Below are 23,667 nucleotides of genomic sequence, written 5' to 3'. Positions count from 1 at the left end.
TTCAGACTCCAGGAATGCAGTCACATGGGATATTACACATGGGATTCACAGCTTCTTTGCGCTTCAGAAGGAGGCGGGGTACTTTCAATGATTATGTTACTGTGGTACTGCATCTAATCGATTAAACTGTACCAAAGTATTTCACAGCCCAATCTTACCCTTTCCCCTATTTGTTGGCATCATGTTAAATGTGTTTACAATGTACTTTGTGAAAATAAAGCTATTGTTAATGACATAAAATGTGTTGTAGCTGTTTCTTCGAAGTACATTTTTTCTGAATTTATCATTATCTAAAGCGCATAAATAATAATACAAAAAATAGATTTGCGATTATTCACAAACACTGGACTGGAACGCTGTTGTGTAATTGTTAAAGTGGATTATAATGTGAAGTGTGGTGATGATTACATGTTTTTTTTGTTTTTTTCCAATGAATTATTTAAAGGGATAACCGCAAAATCACATCAGGTGAAGCCCATTTTATCCCACCACCACATTGTAGATTTAACTTCCTGTGCAGCACCTGACGCTTTATGAAGTCCTAATACCCAAAACAATTGCCAAATGTGTGTTTATTTCATCCAGAGCTATAGGCCATTAGATGATGGTGGAGGTACTAAGATAAATGTACACAATTTTATGACAAACTTGAAGACATTGACAAACAATTTTCCATATAATTGTGTACGTTTCTTAGTAGCACTACACGAAGATGCCATTTCAGTGTAACTTCCTGAGAGCCATGTACTCCATTAAATAGCTGGGCATTGCAATTTGGGTCCCACTTTTATAGCCTATTAGCTGTTACCAACCAGCTTACTAACATAATAAACAATGTTATTAAATCTGATCTGATCTTTACAAAGCATTCATACAGTAACATCCTTAAACATTACTTCAAACAAAGTTAACCCAATACAACTGACTGAAATTAACAACATGTTTTGATATGTTAGTAAGCTAGATGTTAACTGCTAGTAAGGTTTAAAAAAATAAATAAAAATAAAACCACTCCCTTCCTTTGGAACTCTATTTTATATTAATTTTATATAGCACCTTTCATAGTGGAACACCATCACAAAGCGCTTTTGATGCAGTAAATACAAGAAAATCCGTAATACTTCAAATACAGAGAAATGCATAATGCATGATATACAGTAACTAAAACAATGCATAATACATTAAATACAGTGGAAAGTATATAATACAGGATAGTATCATAATACATGAAATAGTACACTAAATACAGTGAAAAGTGCATAATACATGAAATAGTACATTAAATACAGTGGAAAGTGCATAATATTTGAAATAGTAGCAGCAGCTGGTAGCAGATATCTGGCTTAAGGAGCATGGAAAGCAAGAGAGAACAGGTGGGTTTTTAGAGTTGATTTAAAGCGAGCGACAGTAGGAGCATCAGGCAGCAAAGCTGGGAGAAAGAGTCAGAGCCATGAAACTAAATGAGCGTTGTCCAAGTGTGGTGCACTTTTACTTGAAGAGCAGTCAGTCAGCTTGCGGGTCAGCAGGTTGAGGAGGTACTCGGGACTTGTGTGATGAAAGGCATTGTAGGTGAGCAGGAGAGTTTTGAAAATAATCCTGAACCTAACAGGCAGCCAGTGCAGCTGGGCAAGAAGGGGGGGGGGGGTGATGTGATCACATTTTTACATCTATCAGGAATACTGGAACACTTGACATTTTTAAATCAATTTTAAAAGCATATCTGTTTGAGTTTGCTTTTTTTTTTTTTAAGCTTGGCTGATAGCCCATTGGCTTCCTTTTTATTATATTGTTTTTATTGTAAAGCATCCTGGGATGCTTGCATGAAGAGGGCTATATAAAAGTAAATGGTTCTGTATAAGATAGAAAGAAAGAATATTTTAATGAAGAACAGAGAGAAAGAATATATTGGCATATTACCACAAAAGTGAAAGAAGATCAGAAAGAGAAAAAAAAGAACAAATCAAAATAAAAGAAAAACGAAAGAAAGCAAATAACGGGAGAAAGAAAAAAATGTAAAGAAAATGAAAAGAATGAAGAGTGAAAGAAAAGCAGAAAGAAAAAAGATATGAAAAGAAAGAAAAAGCGAGTGGAATAAAAGACAGGTAGAAGATGCTTCAGTTCAGTTGAGTCCACGTCCATGTATTTAGGTCTTTCTTTTCCACAGCAGCACTAATGTTTTTTTCTGAACAGGTGTTATCAGTCTGACGTCAGAAAGGCATGTATCCAGCTGGGCAGCAGGATCCGTCAGTGTTCAGTGTCACTACGATCTAAAATACAGAGACAACACGAAATACTGGTGTAGAGGCTAGGAGTGGATCTCCTGTGAGACTCTGAAAAAAACCAACACTTTACAAAGTGATGAAGACAAAGTTTCAATCAGTGACAATAAAATCCAAGGAGTATTCACTGTGACTGTGAGGAGACTGGAGAAGGGGGACACAGACACGTATTGGTGTGCCATAGATTTATATCGTCTAGTCGATGAGGCCTTTTACATTTACCTAACCGTATTTGATGGTAAGTGGCACAACTAGAAAAGTGGTTGCATCTCTTATAAAAGTTCACCATGGTAAAAGCATAGCAAAGTGTAATAAAGCATATATAAAGCATATCAAAGCATTGTAATGCACAGAGAGGTATGGACTGCGCGCTCCTGTGTGCAGCTCTGCTGTCTGCGCTCGCTCCTGTGTGCTCTGTCTGCGCTGGCTCCTGTGTGCAGCTCTGCTGTCTGCGCTGGCTCCTGTGTGCTCCTGTGTGCAGCTCTGCTGTCTGCGCTGGCTCCTGTGTGCAGCTCTGCTGTCTGCGCTGGCTCCTGTGTGCAGCTCTGCTGTCTGCGCTGGCTCCTGTGTGCAGCTCTGCTGTCTGCGCTCGTTCCTGTGTGCAGCTCTGCTGTCTGCGCTGGCTCCTGTGTGTGGCTCTGCTGTCTGCGCTGTATGCAGCTCTGCTCTAGTATATTTGTATCTGATCATTTCTCTCCCCCCAGTTATCTCTACTGTGATTTCTTGACTATGTGGGTAGTTCTCCGCTGGCTCGTATTTGCAGCTCTGCTCAGCGCTGTAGTTCTGGTGCCCAGCTGTGTGAGAGGTAAATTAGAAACTTCTTTTCATGTATGCCAATATATTTTAGTTATCTTTATCTTTATTTTTGCTTTGTGAATGCCCACGTATCAGAATGTGCCACTACTGCACAGTATCTTATATTCTCAATAATTCCTGCACTGTAGTAGCCTGCATATGTAGAGATGATTGCTAATTGAAATCAGATATAACAAAAAACAACCAAAAAAAAAAATAATCTATGGTAGCTGTCTTTGTACTTTGTCTACAAACTTACGTAAATACTACAGTTGAAACAGATTTTTCAAACTAACTTTGCTGCCACAACAACCAGTCAGCCAATCACACCAATAATCACTATACAGACAAGGACTACAAAATAACCAACCACTCCACCACCAGAAAGTACAATGACTGCAACCACAGCAAATACACCTACCAAACCACAAGGAACCACAACGATTACAGCCACCAGCAACGCTGTGTGGTTTAAAAAGAACGAGCCTCACAAAGGAGTCGAAAATGTAATTCATTACTTACATGCTTTATGTTTTGTATTGTTTTTTGTTTTATTGTAGGAATAGGTTTGAAGTCTTATCAACAGAGAGCATCCCAAAAGCCAGGAAAAATGTTTTGCAGTGCATACTGTAGTTCTGTATTTTCATAACGCCTTTAGTTTGCATGCTGGTAAAATGCATTCATAGTTTTTCAAGAGTTATGGGAGCCTTTTTAGGGTTCTCATGTAAAACATTTGCTGATCAGATAGAAAGTAGGTGGTCTGGGAGAGAAGTCATCCGTGTTTAAAAATACCATTACCGTGCAGTTATGACATCCCCTGGTGTCTCCTTTTTTGTTTTTTTTTCTTCTCAATTTCATCAATATTTTTTTCTTTATCTTCCTCTGAGAATTTTGGAGTGCATTTGTTTATCCACTTTAAGATTACAAATAGACTGAATTAACATGAACACAACGATATAAAATGAAGGGATTAACAATTGTATTGTTTGGCAAAATGACAGACTTTAAATGCAAAGAGGAGGTTTTTCACTTGGTCCACCCATTTTAATGGTAAAAAAGCAGGAAATTTAATACTTTTTAAATCCCCTCAGAAATATTGCCTCACACATGCTTCATTAGTTAAAATTGTCGGAATGACTGATCTGAGGACCCAAACTAATTAAGGCTAATTACTCCACTCCTAATAAATGAATTCATAAAAAATCATAATTCATAAAATTTTGCATTATAATTATATTTATGAGTTCAACTACACACACACACACACACACAAGGAAAACATATTTTCATGATTGTTTAGCATAAACAGTCAGAAATGTAAATCTGCATTTTTGTGTTTATTTAATTGTTTTAATGTAAAACACCTTTTCCCGTGTTTGACTCCTGCAATGCATAAATGCATAAATAAAAAATATATTTCAAAATGTGTCTAAGTATATATTTTTTTAATATATTGTGGAATATATTTAGGGCTTCTGTTCTTGGTTTTTTAAATGCTATTTTCATTTCAGTGCTTATTTTGAGATAGTATTGAGTTTGATGTAAATCTTTTCTTTTTTTTCCCCCTTTTTATATACTGTATGAAGTTATTGTTTTCGTTTTTTTTCCAGAATGCTTGGACGTTTTTTTTTTTTTGTCACACTCTTATTTGACAGTATTTCCACACTTGTACTTTCTTTCTGTTGCAGTCTTCCACAACTAAATACTTATGGTCATGGCCATATTCTTCTGGGTTTTTTGTGTGTTTAGGCATATTTTAAAAATTTTGCTGCAATTTGCAATTCTGTTTTAAATTCTCCAAGTGTGTAAAGCAACCCTATCGAACAGTAATATATATCTTTAAGTCTCTCAAGCAAGAACAATGCTCCATATTAAATTGGAATCTCATTTTAAATCATCCAATAGAAATACAGGAGTTTGCTGCCACTCAGCAATTAGGGTGGGTTTAAAGCATGGGGAATGAATGCATGTCAGGTATATTAGGAAGGAGGAACACTGCCCAACTGCATTGGGAAAGTTTTTTTTTTTTTTTTTTGCAGGTTATTTATTTATTTATTTTCATGAGGAAAGTGTTCAAGTCATGAATTGAGTAACCATTTCCAGTGTTCTTGCAGTGTTTATTGGATAGACACCTATTTAATTTGTTTTGTCAGTTGTTATCGATTTCAAAACCAGAAATCAGAAGCCTAAACATATTACAATATATTTCAAAAGAAATTAGGGGGAGGCTCTGCCCCTCAACTAAATATTTTTGGCAAACTAATCCTATAAAACGTGAGCCCACATTTCACAAAATGCTTTCACTCCAAACTCCTTTGCAGCTGTATCAACCTTCCAGGTGGTTGAAGGCCTTCCATAATGCGTCCTTGGTTGATCTCAGTTTGAGCTTGAGATATACACCTCAATTGAGGATCCTAGGACAGACTGTCTAATCATTCCATACTCCCATAGTCCATTGCACATATCAAGTGGTGTCTTGTTCTTTGCATTTACCATAACTAGATGATCTGCTGTGATTGGGTCAATGTTTCACAGTTGATAGGTGGTCTTTTCAGGTTGCAGGTCAAACGGAAGAATATTCAAACATCCTGTTAATATAAAAATCTCGGGACTGCACTAGAATGTTATCCGCCCCGCAATGAATCTCCTTATAGCACCTCAATGGCTTTTTTTTGTCCTGGTGAAATTATTTTTAGATTAAATATAAGAGTTTTTGCGAATAAACTTGTTTCCCTTAATTCAGTTTCAGTCTCAGTATCTGCTTCCTCATTAAAAGCGTAAAGCAGTAACTGTCAAAGGTCACATACTTAGTTGCTGGCCTCGGCCTAAGTTGCTATTCATTTTATTACAAAGTGGTTTGCAGTGCGCAGGTGTAGAGGAGATGTACTGGTCAGTAATAACAAACCCAACAACAGTTCAATGGTGAAAAACTAAGCTTTATTATTTTCTTAAATAATAATACTGGCTATACCTAGTGATGTGTAAAGCCAGTCAAAATAATAGCATAATAATTCAGTCCCAAAATAATAACAGTAATCACAAAAACACAAACATGATCACAATTCCAGAGTGAGGGCTATTAGTGTAAGTGGTGATTTACAGGTTTACACGTGCACAATGGTGCAGTGTAGTCCGGGTTTGTTTGCTGGCTGTTTAGCTACAGCTTCCAGAGTTTAGCCTTCTATAAATGACAAACGTGACAGTTTAATAGAGAGACAAAACAAAACGCAAAAACTCATGGTCTCTTTTTACAACAGTACGTCCTTTACACGTCTTTCCATAAGCATAACAATGGACCAGATCGCTTTGCCACATCCCCTGATATACCATCAGTCACGCCCCCTTTGGTAGTGAGTGCAATCATGTCTCCTCCAATCCACGACTGACACATCGTCCACCACATTAAGGTGTTAACTTCTGGTATTGTGACTCTGCCTCCTTTCTGGATGGCCAACTTCCGACTGACCCTGAAATGAACTGCCAAACCATCCAGTCCGGGGCACACTGTTCCTGTTATACAGTGCCTCACAGGTCGGGAAGGAGATTGCTGACTCTGATTCATTTGCTGTCTGTCACATATTTGCAGTAATTTTTTTATTATTATTATCAACATTACACCTATTTTATTGTGTGCTATAGCAGCTGAATTGCTAAAGCTTTTGTGAATTTGTAAGTATCCATTGATTCTTGATGCAAACTCCCCATAGCTCTTACCTTGATCTGGCACCCATATAGGATAAAAATGTGTGAAAGGAAAATTACATTTTTTCAGATGGAATATAAACGTTAGAAAAATTCTGCTTGACAAGGAGTATGTTGATGTATACAACAAAGCCAGCAGGCACACTGAACTCACCAAACATGAGAAAGAAAGTTACAATTTTGGTCTACTGACAAATTATCATTACAATTTATTTATTTGGCAGACACCTTTGTCTAAGGCGACTTACAGGTGCTACAGAGCAGCACAGTGTTACAATGCAATAGTAATATTTAAATACATAGTTTACAATAAGTGCATATAATACAACTAAAATACAATACGAACTAGGATGCAACAAGTAAGGATTACAACAAGTTGCATTTACAATGACATAACAGTAATGCAATAGTGAAGAAGAGATGTGTTGAGAGAAGGAGAGGGAAGGGTCAATAATAAAGGTACAGCTGTAGAGAGGGGTTGAGGAGAAGAGAGAACCACGCCAGGAAACCTGGAGGGATGGGTAGAGAGAAAACCAGACAAGAGCAGTGCCTGAGATTCCCAGGTCAGAGAGAGAAGAGAGAAGAATGTAAAAGGCAGAGGAGAGGTCAAGGGGGGGGGGGGGGGGGGGGGGGGCAACCTGAGGAGAGAGCCAGTTCCAGAGAAGAGGGTGGTTTCCATGGAAGGGAACCCTCTTCACTGTTTATAAAAAGGGAGGGTTAGTGGGTAAATCATTAAATCGTTCAAAAATGCATTTATTTTGCATCCCTGGAAAGCATCCCATTTGAACACTCACTTCATAGTTACATTACTTCCAAAGAACACAATACATGTGATAGATAGTGACACATAAACTGGGGACTAAGAAAACAAAATGGTGCACTAGAATTTAAAGAGAATTTAAAGAGAGAAAGTACCAGCTTTGAATGATTTTGACCCATTCTTCTTGGCAGGTTTGCTCCAGGTTGATCAGGTTGGTTGGACGACACTTGTGGACCGCAATTTTCAAATAGTGCCACAGATTCTCAATGGGATTGAGATCAAGACTTTGACTGGGCCACTGTAGGACATTCACCTTTTTGTTCTTGAGCCACTCCAATGTTGCTTTAGCCTTGTGATTGGGATCATTGTCCTTCTGAAAAGTAAATTTCCTCCCAAACTTCAGTTTTTTTTAGTGGACTGAAGCAGATTTTCTTGCAGTATTTTCCTGTATTTTGCTCCATCCATTGTTCCTTCAATTGTAACAAGATGCCCAGTCCCTTCTGATGAGAAGCATCCCCACAGCATGATGCTGCCACCACCATATTTCACTGTAGGGATGGTGTGTCTTGAAGCATGTGCAGTGTTAGGTTTGCGCCACATACAGCGCTTTGAGTTTTGGCCAAAAAGCTCTATCTTGGTCTCATCTGACCACAAAACCTTTTGCCACATCGCAGCTGGGTCACTTTCATGCTTTCTGGCAAACTCTAGATGTGCTTTCAGATGGTACTTTTTGAGTAACGGCTTCTTTCTTGCCACCCTCCCATACAGGCCAGTGTTATGCAGAGCTCTTGATATGGTTGACTGGTGCACCATTACTCCACTCCCAGCCACTGAACTCTGTAGCTCCTTCAAAGTGATTGTTGGCCTCTCTGTGGTTTCTCTCACAAGTCTCCTTCTTGTTTGAGCGCTGAGTTTTGAGAGACGTCCTTTTCTTGGCAGTGCCTGGGTGGTGTGATGCAGCTTCCACTTCCTGATTGTTGATCACTGGGATATCCAAACACATGGATATTATTTTGTACCTTTTCCCTAATTTATGCATTTGTATTACTTTATCTCTAACTTCTGTAGAATGCTCTTGGTCTTCATTTTCCTTCAGATTCACAGCCTTACCAATGATCCTTCAATAGTGGGGATTTTATCCAGAAAATGTGACAGCAACTTTAATGGTTCACAGGTGGAGGCCAATGGTAAGGTAATCGTGTCCTCGTTAGGGCAATTTCTTTCATCGGTGCAAACTGGGAGCTTCCACAGCACAGGAGTTGAATATTTATGCAAGCAAGATATTTCAGTTTTTTATTTTTCTTAAAAATATTTCCCAACATAAAATCAATGTCACCTTACAATAATTGATTCTGAGTTTCAGTGTTTAAAAATAAAATATCAAACAACGAAATTTCAATGTACCATTTGTAGTTCAGTAATATGAGAAAATTGGTCAGGGGTCTGAATACTTTTGCAAGGCACTGTATATATATATATATATATGGTACATTTTTTAATTAAAAAAAAACAGGAAACTGTTTAGTACTGTTTAAATCCCCTCAAACATTGCCTTCATACTTGCTTTATTAGGTACAATTGTCAGAATGATTGTTCTGGGGACCCAAACTAATTAATGCTAAACCATATTTTGTTTTACCAACCTTAAGGCCCGTTCACACTGGCACTCTTACCCGGGTCCCGACCCGAGTTCTGGCTACCTGGGTCACAGTCCTGCAGAGTGTGAAACCACGTAGCTGGATCATACCCTGATTGACCCGGGTTGCAGCGACCCACCTCAGGATATGGGTCAACACACCTTGACCCAGGTTGAGCGATACAAAATGCCTGCGTGAAGGTTTAACTTCTACAAGGAACATTTCTGTTTATTCTGTTTAGTCATAGTTGTGTTGATTGAGACACTGCATAAGCTAGATTGCAGCAGGGATGATAAAACATTTGCTCTAATCAACATTTGGGTCGATGGTTCAGTCCAGAGAAGCTTGGGCGGAAGCATCTGTAACAAGCTACTTCTGGGGTACTGATATGAGCGTTGTATATTTCCTTCGGTCACCCAGGTCAATCCTGCTTTATCAAAGGCAGTGTGAAATCATGTAGCTGACCCACATGCCACCGGATCCCAAACCAGGTAGCTTCTGACCTGGGTAGAGCATGACAGCGTGAAAGGGGCTTAATAGATCTGACGGCCCTACTTTTCCTCTTTCAAGTCTCTGAATCATATCCTCTGAGAAATATCCACACTATAGAATTGGTCAGCTTTGTATGTTACTCTCAAACTGAAGGAGAAACAGAGACACAGACAGACATCCAGCTGTGTTAATCTCTGCAAAAATTTTTTTAAAGGATTTGAGGTACTGCCAAGTAAAAGGTACATTTTGTTTAGTACTGTCTACTGTCTATCTAACTGTTTTCTGAAAGCTGCACACAATTATCGAGAAGTCTTACTTCCTGGCTGGTTCTAAAGTTAGAATTGGCAGGACAGTATTAACATCCACGCAGGCAGCTAGAACAATCATACTTGGAAAACCTGTTTGTATAAAACTTGAAAATGGACTTTCTGCTTGTCTTCCTCGCTATGGTCCTAGGTAAGGAAGATTCATTAAAGGGACTGGAACTAGAATTCACTCCTGACACTCAACATATTTTTTAAACAAGAAAAAGAGACATTTAAGAATTTTTGTGTTTTTAATGAAAGGTACAAAATGGTGATATGTTACTATGGGGTGCCATGTATAAAGACAAGCGATAATATTTTAACATGTCTTTTTTTTCCAGAATTAACATTAATCTTGTATTTTTTCCAAGATTTATAAATGTTGTGACAATAAATCAATATATTTTTAAATGTGTACATTCAGATATCATTTATAAATCTAGTTACAAGATTTAACATTTAGCTAAATATTCACGCTAAACTAACTAACCGAGAAAATTACGGTCAACACTTTATACGTTTAAATTCGTAATCCTCTCGGTTAAGTTTAGCGCACTTTCGTGTTTTTGTCTGCCTCACGTAAACGTATGTGTTAGGTCTAAATCGCGTGAAATCAAAATTTACGGAGTTTAGTTGCATACAATTCTCCAATTTACCGAACAATTTACATTTAACAATTCTCCAAATCGACCGAACAATTTACAATGTTAGATCAATTATCTCAGGTCTTAGTAGCTTGACCGAACAATTAGAACAGTGTAGTTAATCTACTAAATATTAAATTAGAATAGATTAAATGTGTAGATTTTTTATATAACATTTATTTATTTTCACAGATTTAGTTAATCTTGTAACTAGATTTATAAATGATATCTGAATGTACACATTTAAAAATATATTACTTTTTATTTTCACAACATTTATAAATCTGTGGAAAAAATACAAGATTTATGTTAATTCTGGAAAAAAAAAGATATGTTAAAATATTAACACTTTCTTTTTTTACACATGGCACCCCATATGTTATGGCTCTATACAATACCGATTACGTTTTTTAATAACAGTATACTTCTTGATTTAATATTGTAGTGTATAAAGGTCTTCATATTTACCTTGGGTATAATACTTATTATATATGTATAAACAGTCTTATAATAAATATATAATATTATATATATATAATCTATATATAATATATATATATATATATATATATATATATATATATATATATATTATATATATATATATTCAATATATAACACCGTTTCACCAACCATTCCCCTCGTCTACAGCCGATGTCGCGGTGATGCGGTGCAGGAGTGATGAACAGACAACAGTGATTCAGTGAATAAGTGCTTTATTGCTCTTTTCCAGGTCTGGTGACCGTCAAAAATAATAAATCCCCGGCTATACACAACAATGTGTAAAGCACGGGGATAATGAAAACAAGGGCACAGTCCCGAACAAAAACAACGGTACGGTCACCAGTCCTGGGTGATCGAAAACGTGCGGGTGCTCAGTGCAGTGGTGCTCCGGATAGTGCTCTCCTTTCGACAGCTCCGGAGATGCGCGTTAACTGTCTATTAGTGCGACAAAGACAGACAATTACAGACAGACAGAAAATAACACACAGCACGTACAACACTCTTCACAAATACTCTGAGAGCTCCTCTCTCAGTCCTTCTCTCCTAACGTTAACCCAAACGAAGGAGAAGATCAGCGTTACCCTGGCCCCTATATGTAATCCCGCATGATATCGAGATAAACGGTTGCAGCTGCCTTATTACTTGCAGCTGCCTCTCGTTTACCTTTCAAATCAATACGGTCTTACAACAGAGTCACGCTTCTCTCCAGGCTGACCCACTTCCCTGACCCGAAAACGAACTGTCAGGCCAGCCTTTCCAGATACTTCTCCTCCCGTTCTTTAGCGCCCTCACAGGTCGGGAGGAAGATTCATCACCAGAACTCATCTTTCCGTCATATATATATTGGTACAAGGAAATAGATTAGTATGCCTTCTTTTTTAAGGAGTGTTAAAGTTGATCTATTTTACAATAGCTGTGAGTCTTGCAGCTCATACTTTCTGCACCACTTGCATTCCCTTGTGAATTGCATTATACCATTTGTTTCACAGTTTTTACTTGATTATTAACTACTATTGAAAATCTGGTGCACCTTCTCATCATGCCTGGCCCTTTAATTGCATTTTGAAAGCATTGTTATCATGCACTATAATAGTATTGGTATCAAGCACGAAAATAGGCTGGGTTTCCTTAAAATGGATTGCCAGTCCGAGATGCTGCTATTTAAAAAAATAAAAATATAGATGAAAAGGTGAATCCATCAGTGCTTAAACAAATCTGCAACTGTCAACTCTTCCAGCTCTCCGTCGACTTCAGATGATGTGGTAATGTACAATTTCCTGTCGCCAAATCAAATGCAAATGAGTCAGTCACTTGGGAACTTCTACCACACGATATTTGTACACACAGTATTCAATATTCCTGATACCACAGAGTAAATGGGATTTACCTCGTGTTAAATAGCACATAGTATTTCTACCGTTTTCTTTCGCCAGGTTTTAAAAAGCAAGTTTAACCATCATGAGTGTTAGTATGGAGCTGGCAGTGGTTGACCAAATAGTTCAGGTTTATTTCCGAGGGCAGGGATTGCGGTCATTCATCATGCATAATAAATAGCCTCCTTGGCATTAATAAAGGTATTATACTATTTATTTATTACTTTAGGTTAAAAAGTTATAAAGCGCTGAAATTATTCATAGCAAGAAAACATCACACAAATTGAGATCAAGTTTGTTTAAATGTAAATGTTTTATAACATATTGCTAAACTGATCTTCAAATGATTATGTGATTAATTGTTTCTGTACTTACAGGTACCTACAGTCTGTCACCTGAAAGTGAGTTTACTGGCTTGGTGGGAGGATCCGTCAGTGTCCCCTGTCACTATGACGTGAAGTACAGAGACCATGTGAAGTACTGGTGTACAGGGTGGATCTGGGCCAGCTGTATTGTTCTAGGAAGAACTGATGATCCCCCGAGTGATGAAGGTAAAATACTGATCAGTGATGATCGAACCCGGGGGGTATTCACTGTGACTGTGAGGAGACTGGAGAAGAAGGATGAAGGCTGGTACTGGTGTGCTATACAGAAAAGTGGTTTTGATGAAAAATTTCAACTTTGGCTTCATGTTGTTGACGGTAAAATGAAAAATGTTTGTCATTTTTATCCAAAGTCAGTTAACTTTCACACATACTCAAACACAATGAGTGAAGCCATTAGGTTAAACATATTTACGGTTGTCAGTATATACATATTAAACCTGGATGTACCTAACCATTTAGCGGTAGGTTTACTAAAGTGTTGCTCCTGTTGCAATAGTTGCAAACCATTTGGAAACGAGTCGGAAGTCTTGGGTGAAATGTACTAGACAGGCGCAATGCTATGTACAACTTTTTAGGGAGTGCTTTGTGGCTGCATTTTCTGTTTGAGGTTCAAGCATACATTAATATGTAATTATGGGCGTTCCTGCATAAATTCGCAAATAGGTGGGAAATCAGGGTCCTCAGATATTATAATGAGATGTAGGAAAGCTGCAGACAATTGCGACACTTATAATTGCATCAATTGTTGTTGGCATTTCCCAGTCCTCCTTTTCTCGTGCATTGCCAGTTGTGCTCAATAAATTTGATGCGAACAGCTAAATACCTGTTTTCCGCTAAAAGCAGAGTGTACTTGCAAGCCTTGAAAACAAATTTCTGTGACATTTCTGGTTTCCACAACATGTTGGAAGCAATAGACTGTACACATGTGCTGCTAACCCCTCCAGCTCATTCTAAACATCTTTAACACTGCACCACTGACTAACTTAAATAAAAGCAGAGATTATACTTTTATCTTAAAGGCTACTCATGACAATACGAATTAGTGGTATTATGCAACATTTGTTGCTGGTCCCTTGAAATTCGTATTAATGAGAATTGACTGTGTAAGTATCGTAACTTGTCAATACGGCACCATGATCTATTTTGTGTTAATTGTCTAGCCTGTAAAGTTAATCATAATAATAATAATAATAATAATAATAATAATAATAATATGCTAAAATAATTGTTTCAATTTAAAATAGTCTTTTATTTGCATTGTAAACCAATGTGTACAGTGCAGCAGCAGGAGTTATTTTGTGTTACCATACCAGTAGCCTAAAGTCTAAAGTAAAAAGAAAGTGCGCTAGGTAGTCATTTGATTTTATACTGGACTGTATAGTTCAGATTTATATTTTTACAAGATGTATTGTGTAGCCAACCCAAAACACATTAGTGTTATTTCAGCGCAATGATTTATACATTTCAAATACATTGAGCACTATAAATGTATGTGTGTACAATTTTATTGTTTTTTTTCTTTTTTAAACATGACACTTATTAATGTATCAAACATATCCAGTTTAGCTGGGGGCTACTGTATGGTTGTGAAAATCTTTTTGGTAGAAACACATTTTTTATTTGGTGGAGAAGGTGAGGCCCCCCACTATACATTTGGATGGGATTAAACTGCCTTTAATTTATATATACACTGAGTGAACAAAACATTAGGAACACCTTCCTAATATTGAGTTGCACCCCCTTTTGCCCTCAGAACAGCCTCAATTTGTCGGGGCATGGACTCTACAAGGTGTCGAAAGCGTTCCAGGTTGGCTGGTAGTGGATCTCTACTCCGAATAGCTTGTTCTATCTCATCCCACAGATGCTCAATTGGATTGAGATCTGGTGACTGGGCAGGCCGCTGCAGTAAGGTTAATTCACTGTCATGTTCGTGGAACCATTCCTGGACAATCCTAGCCTTGTGGCATGGGGCATCATCCTACTGAAAAAATCCATTAGCAGATGGATACACTGCTGCCATGAAAGGATGCACCTGATTGGCAGTGATGTTCAGATATCCTGTGGCATTCAAACATTGCTCCACTTTTATCAAATTTAACAGGTTACATCAATAAGGGATCATAGCTTTCACCTGGATTCACCTCGTCAGTCTATTTCATGGAAAGAGCAGGTGTTCCTAATGTTTTGTACACTCAGTGTATATATATATATATATATATATATATATGTATAATATATATATATATATATATATATCTATATATAATATAGTATATTGCGCCTGTCTTCACTAACATATTTTGTCTTAGTACGTAGAACAAAATGTTTACTTTGTTAAGTGTCTCAACAAAAATGCAAACTGCGGTATGTGCGTGTTGTAAACCTGCCCCTTAACAGTTACATTTGGATGACAAATTTGAAGTTTTGACTGGTTTAATGGAGCATTTTCTTCACAAAAACTCCCTATTTATAGTAAGTTATGTACTTCCAGGTACTTACAGTCTGTCATTACAAAGGAACATAACCGGATGCGTGGGAGAATCAGTGTCCCGTGTCACTATGATTGGAAGTACAGAGACCATGTTATGTACTGGAAGACTCTGGTCCAACTGTACTGTTCTTAAAAGAACCAATGGCTCCTTGAATGATGAAGATAAGATACTGATCGATGATGATAAAACCCAGGGGGTATTCACTATGACTGTGAGGAGTCTGGAGAAGAAAGATGCAGGCTGGTACTGGTGTGCTATAGAGAGAAAAGGTTATATCAAAATCGACAAACGTTTCCAACTTCATCTTGACGTTGTTGATGGTAAGAAACCAAATATTTGCAGTTTTCAAAACTGATCCTAAATGTTTTGGGTTTTTTTTAAATCATGATGAGTTGACAGGGCTTAATTCAAAATGAATGACTTCAGAACTCAGAGGACATGCATAAGATAGTCAGGTGTTATTCCTGAGCTATTCTGCTGGAATTCATTATGAATTTGCAGTCACTACTTTGAAGTTACCAACTAACTTGCATTTTAATCCTACTACTTCAGCACCTACTACACCACAAACAACAATGTCAAGTATATTTTCCACATGCTCCAACCAGCACACATCCCAAGAAACCACCACCATCATCCAGTATTCAACCATCCTGCATACCAGCAGCCGCCCAGACAGGTAAGAACAGTTATGCAGATCTGACTGGTTTGTGTCTCAAAGTACAAAGGCCTATACATATTCCAATGTAACCTTTTGGAAAGTTTACCATGCTTAAGTTGAGAGCTGAAAGAGCAGCCAACCTGGTGAGAAGAGGTCCTGCATCCAAGTCCTGGCTTCTAGAACAACTTTGAGAAGGGTTGCTAAATGATCTGGTACCAACAATCAGGCCCATGCTGTGCCTAGATTTCTCTATTCCTGTATGAATTATATAATTAAGTGAGGGTCTAGAGACCAGTGCTCCTTTCTTATCATTTTAGTAACTCTAATAAGAAGGACTGGGTGCAGGTCAATTGAATCACTTTCTCCTGCTTTGGATGTTTCTCAGCCGAGGTCACATATTAAACTGTTATTTTGTAGTGCTTTATATGCTTTCCCTGTGCCTTTACTTAGATTCTCAGGGTAATGCAGTACCCCCCATTAAAGTTCTTTCTCCTGCACCCATCCACCCCTCCCCCTTTGTAATGAGATCATTTGCTAGGGGTCCGGCGCTCCGCCCTATGGCCATGCAGACCTCCTAAAAGCATTGGGTGTCTCGCCTCTTGGAGTTTCCAAACTGGCCACTAGATGGTTTGATGGGGGCCTCAGCACATACAGAAATACACTCTTCCAAATGCCAGGCAGTGGGATGTCATTTTATTAACATGTCACTGCTGGTTGGTGTTTGGGGGTTATTTAAAATGTAACACACACTCTCTGCAAGCAGTTGTTACATGTAATCTTCATACAATCTTCATTGGTATATAACATATGGGTAAATTAATATCCGGTATATATATATATTATATATATATACAGTATATATATATATATATATATATATATATATATATATATATATATATATATATATATATACATAATATATATACACACACACACACACACACACACACACACTACCGGTCAAAAAGTTTTAGAACACCTCCATTTTTCCAGTTTTTATTGAAATTTACACAGTTTAATGTCTCAATGTACTCTGAAATTAAAGCATAGAACAAACAAACAATTGGAAATAAAAAATAAATCATGGAATCATTTTGTTTAACAAAATTTAATCTAAATTTCTGACTCAAAGTAACCACCTTTTGCGGATATAACAGCCGAACATACTTGTGGCATTCTTTCTACAATGGAAATCAAATATTGTTCAGAAGGTTCTTCCCAACACTGTTGCAGAAGTTCCCACAAATGTGTTGCATTTGTAGGTTGCTTTGCTTTCACCCTTCTGTCCAGTTCATCCCAAACCAGCTCGATGGGGTTTAAGTCTGGAGACTGTGCTGGCCATTCCATGAGTTGAAGCCTACCGTCTTGTTCTTTTCTTCTAAGGTAGTTCTGACATAGCCTGGAGGTATGTTTTGGGTCATTATCTTGCTGTAGGATGAACCCCTGACCAACTAGGCATATACCAGAGGGTATTGCATGGTGCTGCAAAATGCTGTGGTAGCCGTTTTGGTTCAGGGTGCCACTCACTCTGTGCAAGTTGCCGACTCTGGATCAAGCAAAAGAGCCCCAGACCATCAAGCTTCCTCCTCCATGTTTGACAGTTGGTGTCACACACCGAGGAACCATCCTTTTGCCTACTCGACGGCATACAAAAACCCTGCGTGATGTACCGAAGATTTCAAATTTTGCCATCTTAGCAATAGCTTTCTTACTGTCACTCGACCTGTCAAACCTGCAGCTCGAAGTCTTCTCTTCACAGTTGAAACTGAGACTTGCTTACTTCGACCAGTGTTAAGCTGTGCTTGAAGCTGTTGTCCTGTGAGCCACCTATCACGCAAGCTGTTGACTCTCAGAAACTTGTCTTCTGATTCTGTTGTGGCTTTGGGTCTGCCAGAACTCTTCCTGTCAGAGTTTCCTCCAGTTTCCAAGTGTCTTTTGACGGTGTAGGAAACTGTACTCACTGACACTTTGGCTTTCTTTGCAATTTCTCTAAAGGAAAGACCTACACTTTTAAGGGTTATAAAGGTCTGTCTGTCTTCCTTTGTTAATTGCCTTTTTCTCGCCATTATGACAGCAATATACTACTTCCTGCAGTACAATACTGACCAAATAATGCTTAAGAGGGTGTAGTAACAGAGTCTGTTCCAACACTGCTTTTATACAGACAGAGGGTTTGTAAGTAATCAACAAAAGTTGGGATACCTGTAAGAATTGTTAGCATCAACTTTCAAGGCTTAATTTACTTCCATTGCTGCAGAACAGCTGTAAGTTGTTAACCCATTACTTGTTCCCTGAAAAGGCCTTTGTGTATAACTCTGAAATGTACATTATTTTTCAGTTTTCAGTAACCTAAACTTTTTTTTTAACCTCTGGCAGTTTACCGCTTACCTTTGTACCATTTCAGGTTATTCACTGGACTTGAACTGCTTAAATTTCAATAAAAACTGGGAAAATGGGGGTGTTCTAAAACTTTTGACCGGTAGTGTATGTGTGTGTGTGTGTGCAGGATTTATGAGTTACAGATATAGGTGTGCCATGGTAAAGTTATTTTGGACACAAATCTTTTTATTCCTAAGTTATGCTTTACATTCACTGAACTGTGTTTTTTTGTTTGTTTGTTTGTTTGATTGTTTGTTTGTTTTTGCTATACTTCCCCATGTGTTTGCTATAATATTACTAAGATTTTATCACACTGAACTCTTCTTGGCGAAGTTCCTTAACTAGTCTCTCCTAATCTAATAGTTCAAAAGGCAATGGCTCCACACGTTTACTACTCATTGTTCTATATGGGATTCTTCCTGTCCTGTTGGTGCCTGTCCTTTATTGCACATGGAAGTTTATTCCGACCAAAGTTGGTAAGAAAAACATTTTGCTATATTGGTACCTGTTTCTTAATATATGCACCAGCCCTGGTCCCATTTATTTACACAAAGGGAAGGGCAGGTTTGCATCCTGGATGTGCGAAGTTTCCACTCTTTGATGAAGATTGCACATGGACTGTTGCTTTGGCGCTGGTGCCTCTTGACTCACCACACTACAGTGCTCCCTGCTGGTGTGAAGAAGCAGACACTTGCAGAGCTGGCATTTGTCCTTGACATGCGCTGTCAAACTCCTGGTTGTAAAGCTAAAATCAGCTTAGCAGTGGGATTGGAGGACACCCACTGACCTTCTTTTCTCCTCAGCTGTTGAGAGGAGTTCTTGCAGCAAGGCAATATTATTGGACATTTAAATTAATGAAATTAAACATAATTCACCACTGTTAAAGAGAAATACAGTAAGGTTTATTTCAAAATTCGAATATCTTTTACAGAAAATGTCAATTTTGTCGACAAAATTATGAAGAAAATATTTGTTGACTAGGCCTTTTAATTAATTTAGTCATAAATGACATTGAGAGAACAAAAATCCTGATTCATGACTAAGACACAGACGACTGTGCATGACGAAGACCAGACGAAGAAAAAATAGCAAAGCTTTTGGGGAAACTGACTTACCTACCCCTGTGAAACATTCAGCTAAACAATGATCAGGGAAGTTGCAAAATTACATTTTTTGTAAAATGTTATTTTATAGGTGGAGAATTAGTTCATATACCGGACTATTTAACCTCTATTAATCTACCCATAGATGGTGTACAGAACATCGTGCACTGATGGTTCCAGTTGGGAGTTGTCTTTAAAATGTCCAGTATGTTTGTTATTGATGTTCATTTTTGTTTTTAGGTAAAAACAAGAAGCAAGAAGACGACAAAAACTGCAATGTAAGATCTACTTGTACTGTGCTTTACAATTCCGATGGTTAGCATAAATTATGGTAATGCTACTGCATACTGTACTTATCTGCTTTACCATGTTATGATAAACTTTTAAAATGGAAGAAAGTCACATTTCTAAAGAACCATATAACAACATCAGAGGATAACCTGTAGAGATTAAATAAATTGCAGATTCGTAAATAAATAGATTCGGTGTGGGTATTTATGTATGTATGTATGTATGTATGTATGTATGTATGTATGTATGTATGTATTTATTTAAATCAGAAACAGTTTTCTCTAATTTGTTGTTCCTCTTTATCAGTCTTCCAAAGAATCTGAAGAGTGTGTTACATCCACGACTGTGTCATTTCATAAAAAACTACCAACCCACATCGAGGGAAAGGTAACACGTTGTTTGAATTATTATTATTATTATTATTATTATTATAGCTGCAAAAAACAACTGTCAAAATTAGCAGATTAAAATGTTATTTCAGTGTCATGTTTTCAGTGAGATTGTCCCCACTCTTTCATGCCTTTGTTTCTGTTTTTAACCAGCCAGCTGCTTCCCCTATGGACTGACATGCTTTCAGCCCATTGATTTGGAAAGTAAAGCAGTAAAAGACTTCCTGAGATGGAAATGAGAAATGTCTTTAACCTAGAGTGTAGTACAAGATAGCTTGATTTAAAATGAAAATACATATATGCTACAACATGTGTTTTGTTTAAAACTGTACATTTTAGATATTATGTAGTAAATGGAAGTGCACATGTAAGATGTAAGAATTATTATTATTATGGAACTTATATTTAATAAATGCCATTTCATCACATACTTCAACAAATCCGTGTGTATCTGCCTGACTTTCAGTTTACTGCAACACACAATTGTGGAAGGGTATGGGTATTCACTCACACGGGAGACAGAAAAATGTATTTGAGAAACACCGCACAGGTGCCCAGTTTTATTTATTCAGTTTCTTTTTGTAATGATTTATTATAGGCGCTATTGTCCGTGGCCTGAATACCACCAATGGTAAATAGGTCTACAGGAATACCAACTTGGTTAGACAGTTCAGTGCTGGTGCACTCACAGGTGCTAAAAAGAATAATGAAAACCAAAGGCCAAAGAAAAAGGGAAATTAAAACACAGTAATAAACCTACAAAACAAAAGTGCTGCTTATGCAGTACCCCCACTGCCACTATGCTGGGGTGGCCAAGGTTCGCCTTTCACTACACATGTCCCCTTGGGTACGTAACCGTATATTTTAATTAATGGTTTGTTTAAGGCTGGCTGAATGCACAACCAAGTGGAGTACTTATGGGCTGAGCAATCCTCCAAGGCCTGCATCTCAGCCACTCAGAGAGGGAAAGCCCACACACCCTCTTCCTCACCTCTCTGTGTCATCGCTATGACTGACAGGCTGATCTTCCGGGGATGCTGCCCCCGTCCTGCAGTACCACACATGCTCCAGACAGTCAGCACAGACTGTTACAGCAATATAGAATCGACTTGGGTTTATGGTATATACAAATGTGTTACAAATTACAGGGGTTAAAATTCCCCATCCAGCTAAACACGTGCATTTTGTGACCATCTCCAAATTAATTATGTGATTACCAATTTGGAGATGGCCATGTATATATAAAGAGCGGATCAGCCACTCATCAGGGTTGGGTGTTTAGAGAGGAGCAACGTAAGAAGTACAACATAAAATCCTTTAACAGTATTTTATTTAATTTTAAAGCAAATGACAATGGACTAAATAAAGTTTGGCAATGATTAGAAAACAAATAGAGCTGGATTTTTAAAAATTGCATATTAATAATAAATCAGCAAATTGTAATGACCCTGAGTCTGCGGTAACCACGTTTGGGAAGGTGCTGGCCCAGGATCAACAGTTCAATGCAGCAGGTGTTCAGGTATTTCAGAGATGGGATAATCGCCATCATTTAGGGTCTAGGCTTGCTGCGCAAGCGTCCCCAGTTGCAACAGTGTTGGCAGAATCAAGGAATGAGATATTGCAACTTCAGGGGATGGAGAGCAGGAAGCTGTGTCGGCTTAGGATTGGTGGCTGGTGCACCGTGGGCATGCCCTGGACACCAAAATATGAGACCAACAAGCTGGTGCTGAGAGAAACAGGTTGCTGAGACAGTGTGCTGCAAAAGAGAAGTGGGACTACAAAGGACCAGAGACTGCACAAAGTGTCCGTAGCACATGGCCAAAAGAGAGTGCTTTGAACTTTATTTTATTTTATTTTGTCACATTCTGAGTAGCACTACTATTCGTCTAGCACATAGGAAGTATCGATCTGTCCTGGTTGCAGGAAGGAGCAGTGGCCCATACAACGATAGTGACGAGCGTCTGTTGAGGCTGGGTCGGATGACATAGTAGCTTCTGTCTGAGTACTGTCACAGTGCAATTGGTGTTGTGTTAAAAACTATTGGGTCTGATGGCCGTGGCCTCATCAGCCACCCAACTGGGGTTACTCCACTTGCACCCGATCCAAGTGTGGCTCAGTGCCTTTCGGCTGCACCCCAAGCATGACAGACACCATCGGCTGACTGTGTCTCGCCTATGCTGGGCAAGCCTCTCACCTGAGCGAAGGTGTAAGGATGTGAGTGATACACAACCATCAATTGGTAATGACAGACGCATCCAACTCTGGTTGCGGGGTGATCTGGGCAGGCAGAGGAGTCTCTGTACATCTGTGGCAGTGTGCCCCACCACATTAACGTGCACACTAATTGCAATTATGGTGTACGAGAAATTTAAAATGTAATATATATTTAGGCATGGGGATTGCACAATCACTTCACATGCAGTTAAAATGTGTATTAGTATGTGAACACAGGGGTTGCACAAATTAGTTCACGTGCTGGGATTCAAGTGAATGATTAATTAGTTATTTTGAATCTTGGCACAACTGTATATGTAGGTGCATGTTTTGTTTACTCTGGGTTGCGAACTAATTGAATGGAGAATGGTTGTAGAGGGGAGATTTAATTAAGAAAAGAAAAATAAATATTACAATTGCTATTTCGTGTTGGAAGGACCAGCACGATACTTGTTTGTTTGTTTTTTGGCTCATCGTGTTTGTTTGTCTGTTCGTCCACTGTTTGTTTAGTGTTTTTGTTTGTCAATTTATTTTGGCCTAAAGTGCCGTGTGCTGTTTTTGTCTACATTTTTATTTATTTTATTCAATAAAACACTGAGCGCAGCCATTGCGTCTCAGTTTCAAACCCAGTACTGCCTGTCTGTGTGTTCCTTCTGGGTATGTGACGGCAACCACCAACCATCTTGTCGCAACATCCCTTGCACATAAATGCGCAGGAGCTAAGAGTGCTTCAACATTTCCTGCCTGTGCCCCAGAACAGACATGTCCTTGTTTGTGCGGACAACATGTTAGTAGTGGCGTACGTGAACCACCAGGGAGGGCTTTGGTCCCTGGGGTTACAGCCTTTTGAACAGGATGTTGACTTGGGCACAGAGGCACTTACTTTCCCTCCAGGCTGTCCATCTCCTGGGAATGGTGAACTGGGCAGCGAACCTCCTCTCCAGGGAGGGTCCTCATTCATCAGTATGGCGACTGCCCACTCAGGTCATGCAACACATTTGGGAACGTTTCAGGGAAGCCCAAGTCAATCTCTTTGCCATGGCAGAGACGACCCTTTGTCCGTGTGATTGTCTCTCTGCAGCTGCAGAGGTCCACTAGGCGTCAACGCCCTAGCCCACGAGTGGCCCAATGCGCTTTTGTATGCTTTTCCTGCCAATACCGCTGCTCCCTGCCTTCCTCCAGAAGGTCAAGAGAGACAAGGTGACAGTTCTCATGGTGAGCCCAGATGGGCCAGGAGATTCTGGTTTTCAAACCTCTG

The 23,667-nt window shown here is 38.6% G+C and overlaps 1 protein-coding gene across 1 annotated transcript; it reads left to right on the top strand.

The window, feature by feature from the left end:
• Positions 1–10,042: 10,042 nt before the first annotated feature.
• Positions 10,043–20,418, top strand: LOC121308231 (CMRF35-like molecule 3). The gene is made up of 6 exons (XM_041240508.1): positions 10,043–10,121; positions 12,869–13,042; positions 15,369–15,689; positions 15,922–16,048; positions 19,756–19,793; positions 20,113–20,418. The coding sequence occupies exons 1-5, from the start codon at positions 10,085–10,087 to the stop codon at positions 19,757–19,759; spliced, it is 663 nt and encodes a 220-aa protein (XP_041096442.1). The 5' UTR covers positions 10,043–10,084; the 3' UTR covers positions 19,760–19,793; positions 20,113–20,418.
• Positions 20,419–23,667: the final 3,249 nt, after the last annotated feature.

This window comes from Polyodon spathula, chromosome 3 (assembly GCF_017654505.1).
Source record: "Polyodon spathula isolate WHYD16114869_AA chromosome 3, ASM1765450v1, whole genome shotgun sequence".
Taxonomy (NCBI): Eukaryota; Metazoa; Chordata; class Actinopteri; order Acipenseriformes; family Polyodontidae; genus Polyodon; species Polyodon spathula.
The sequence above is the reverse complement of the archived record's forward strand: the minus strand, read 5'-3'. Positions and strand labels throughout refer to the sequence as shown.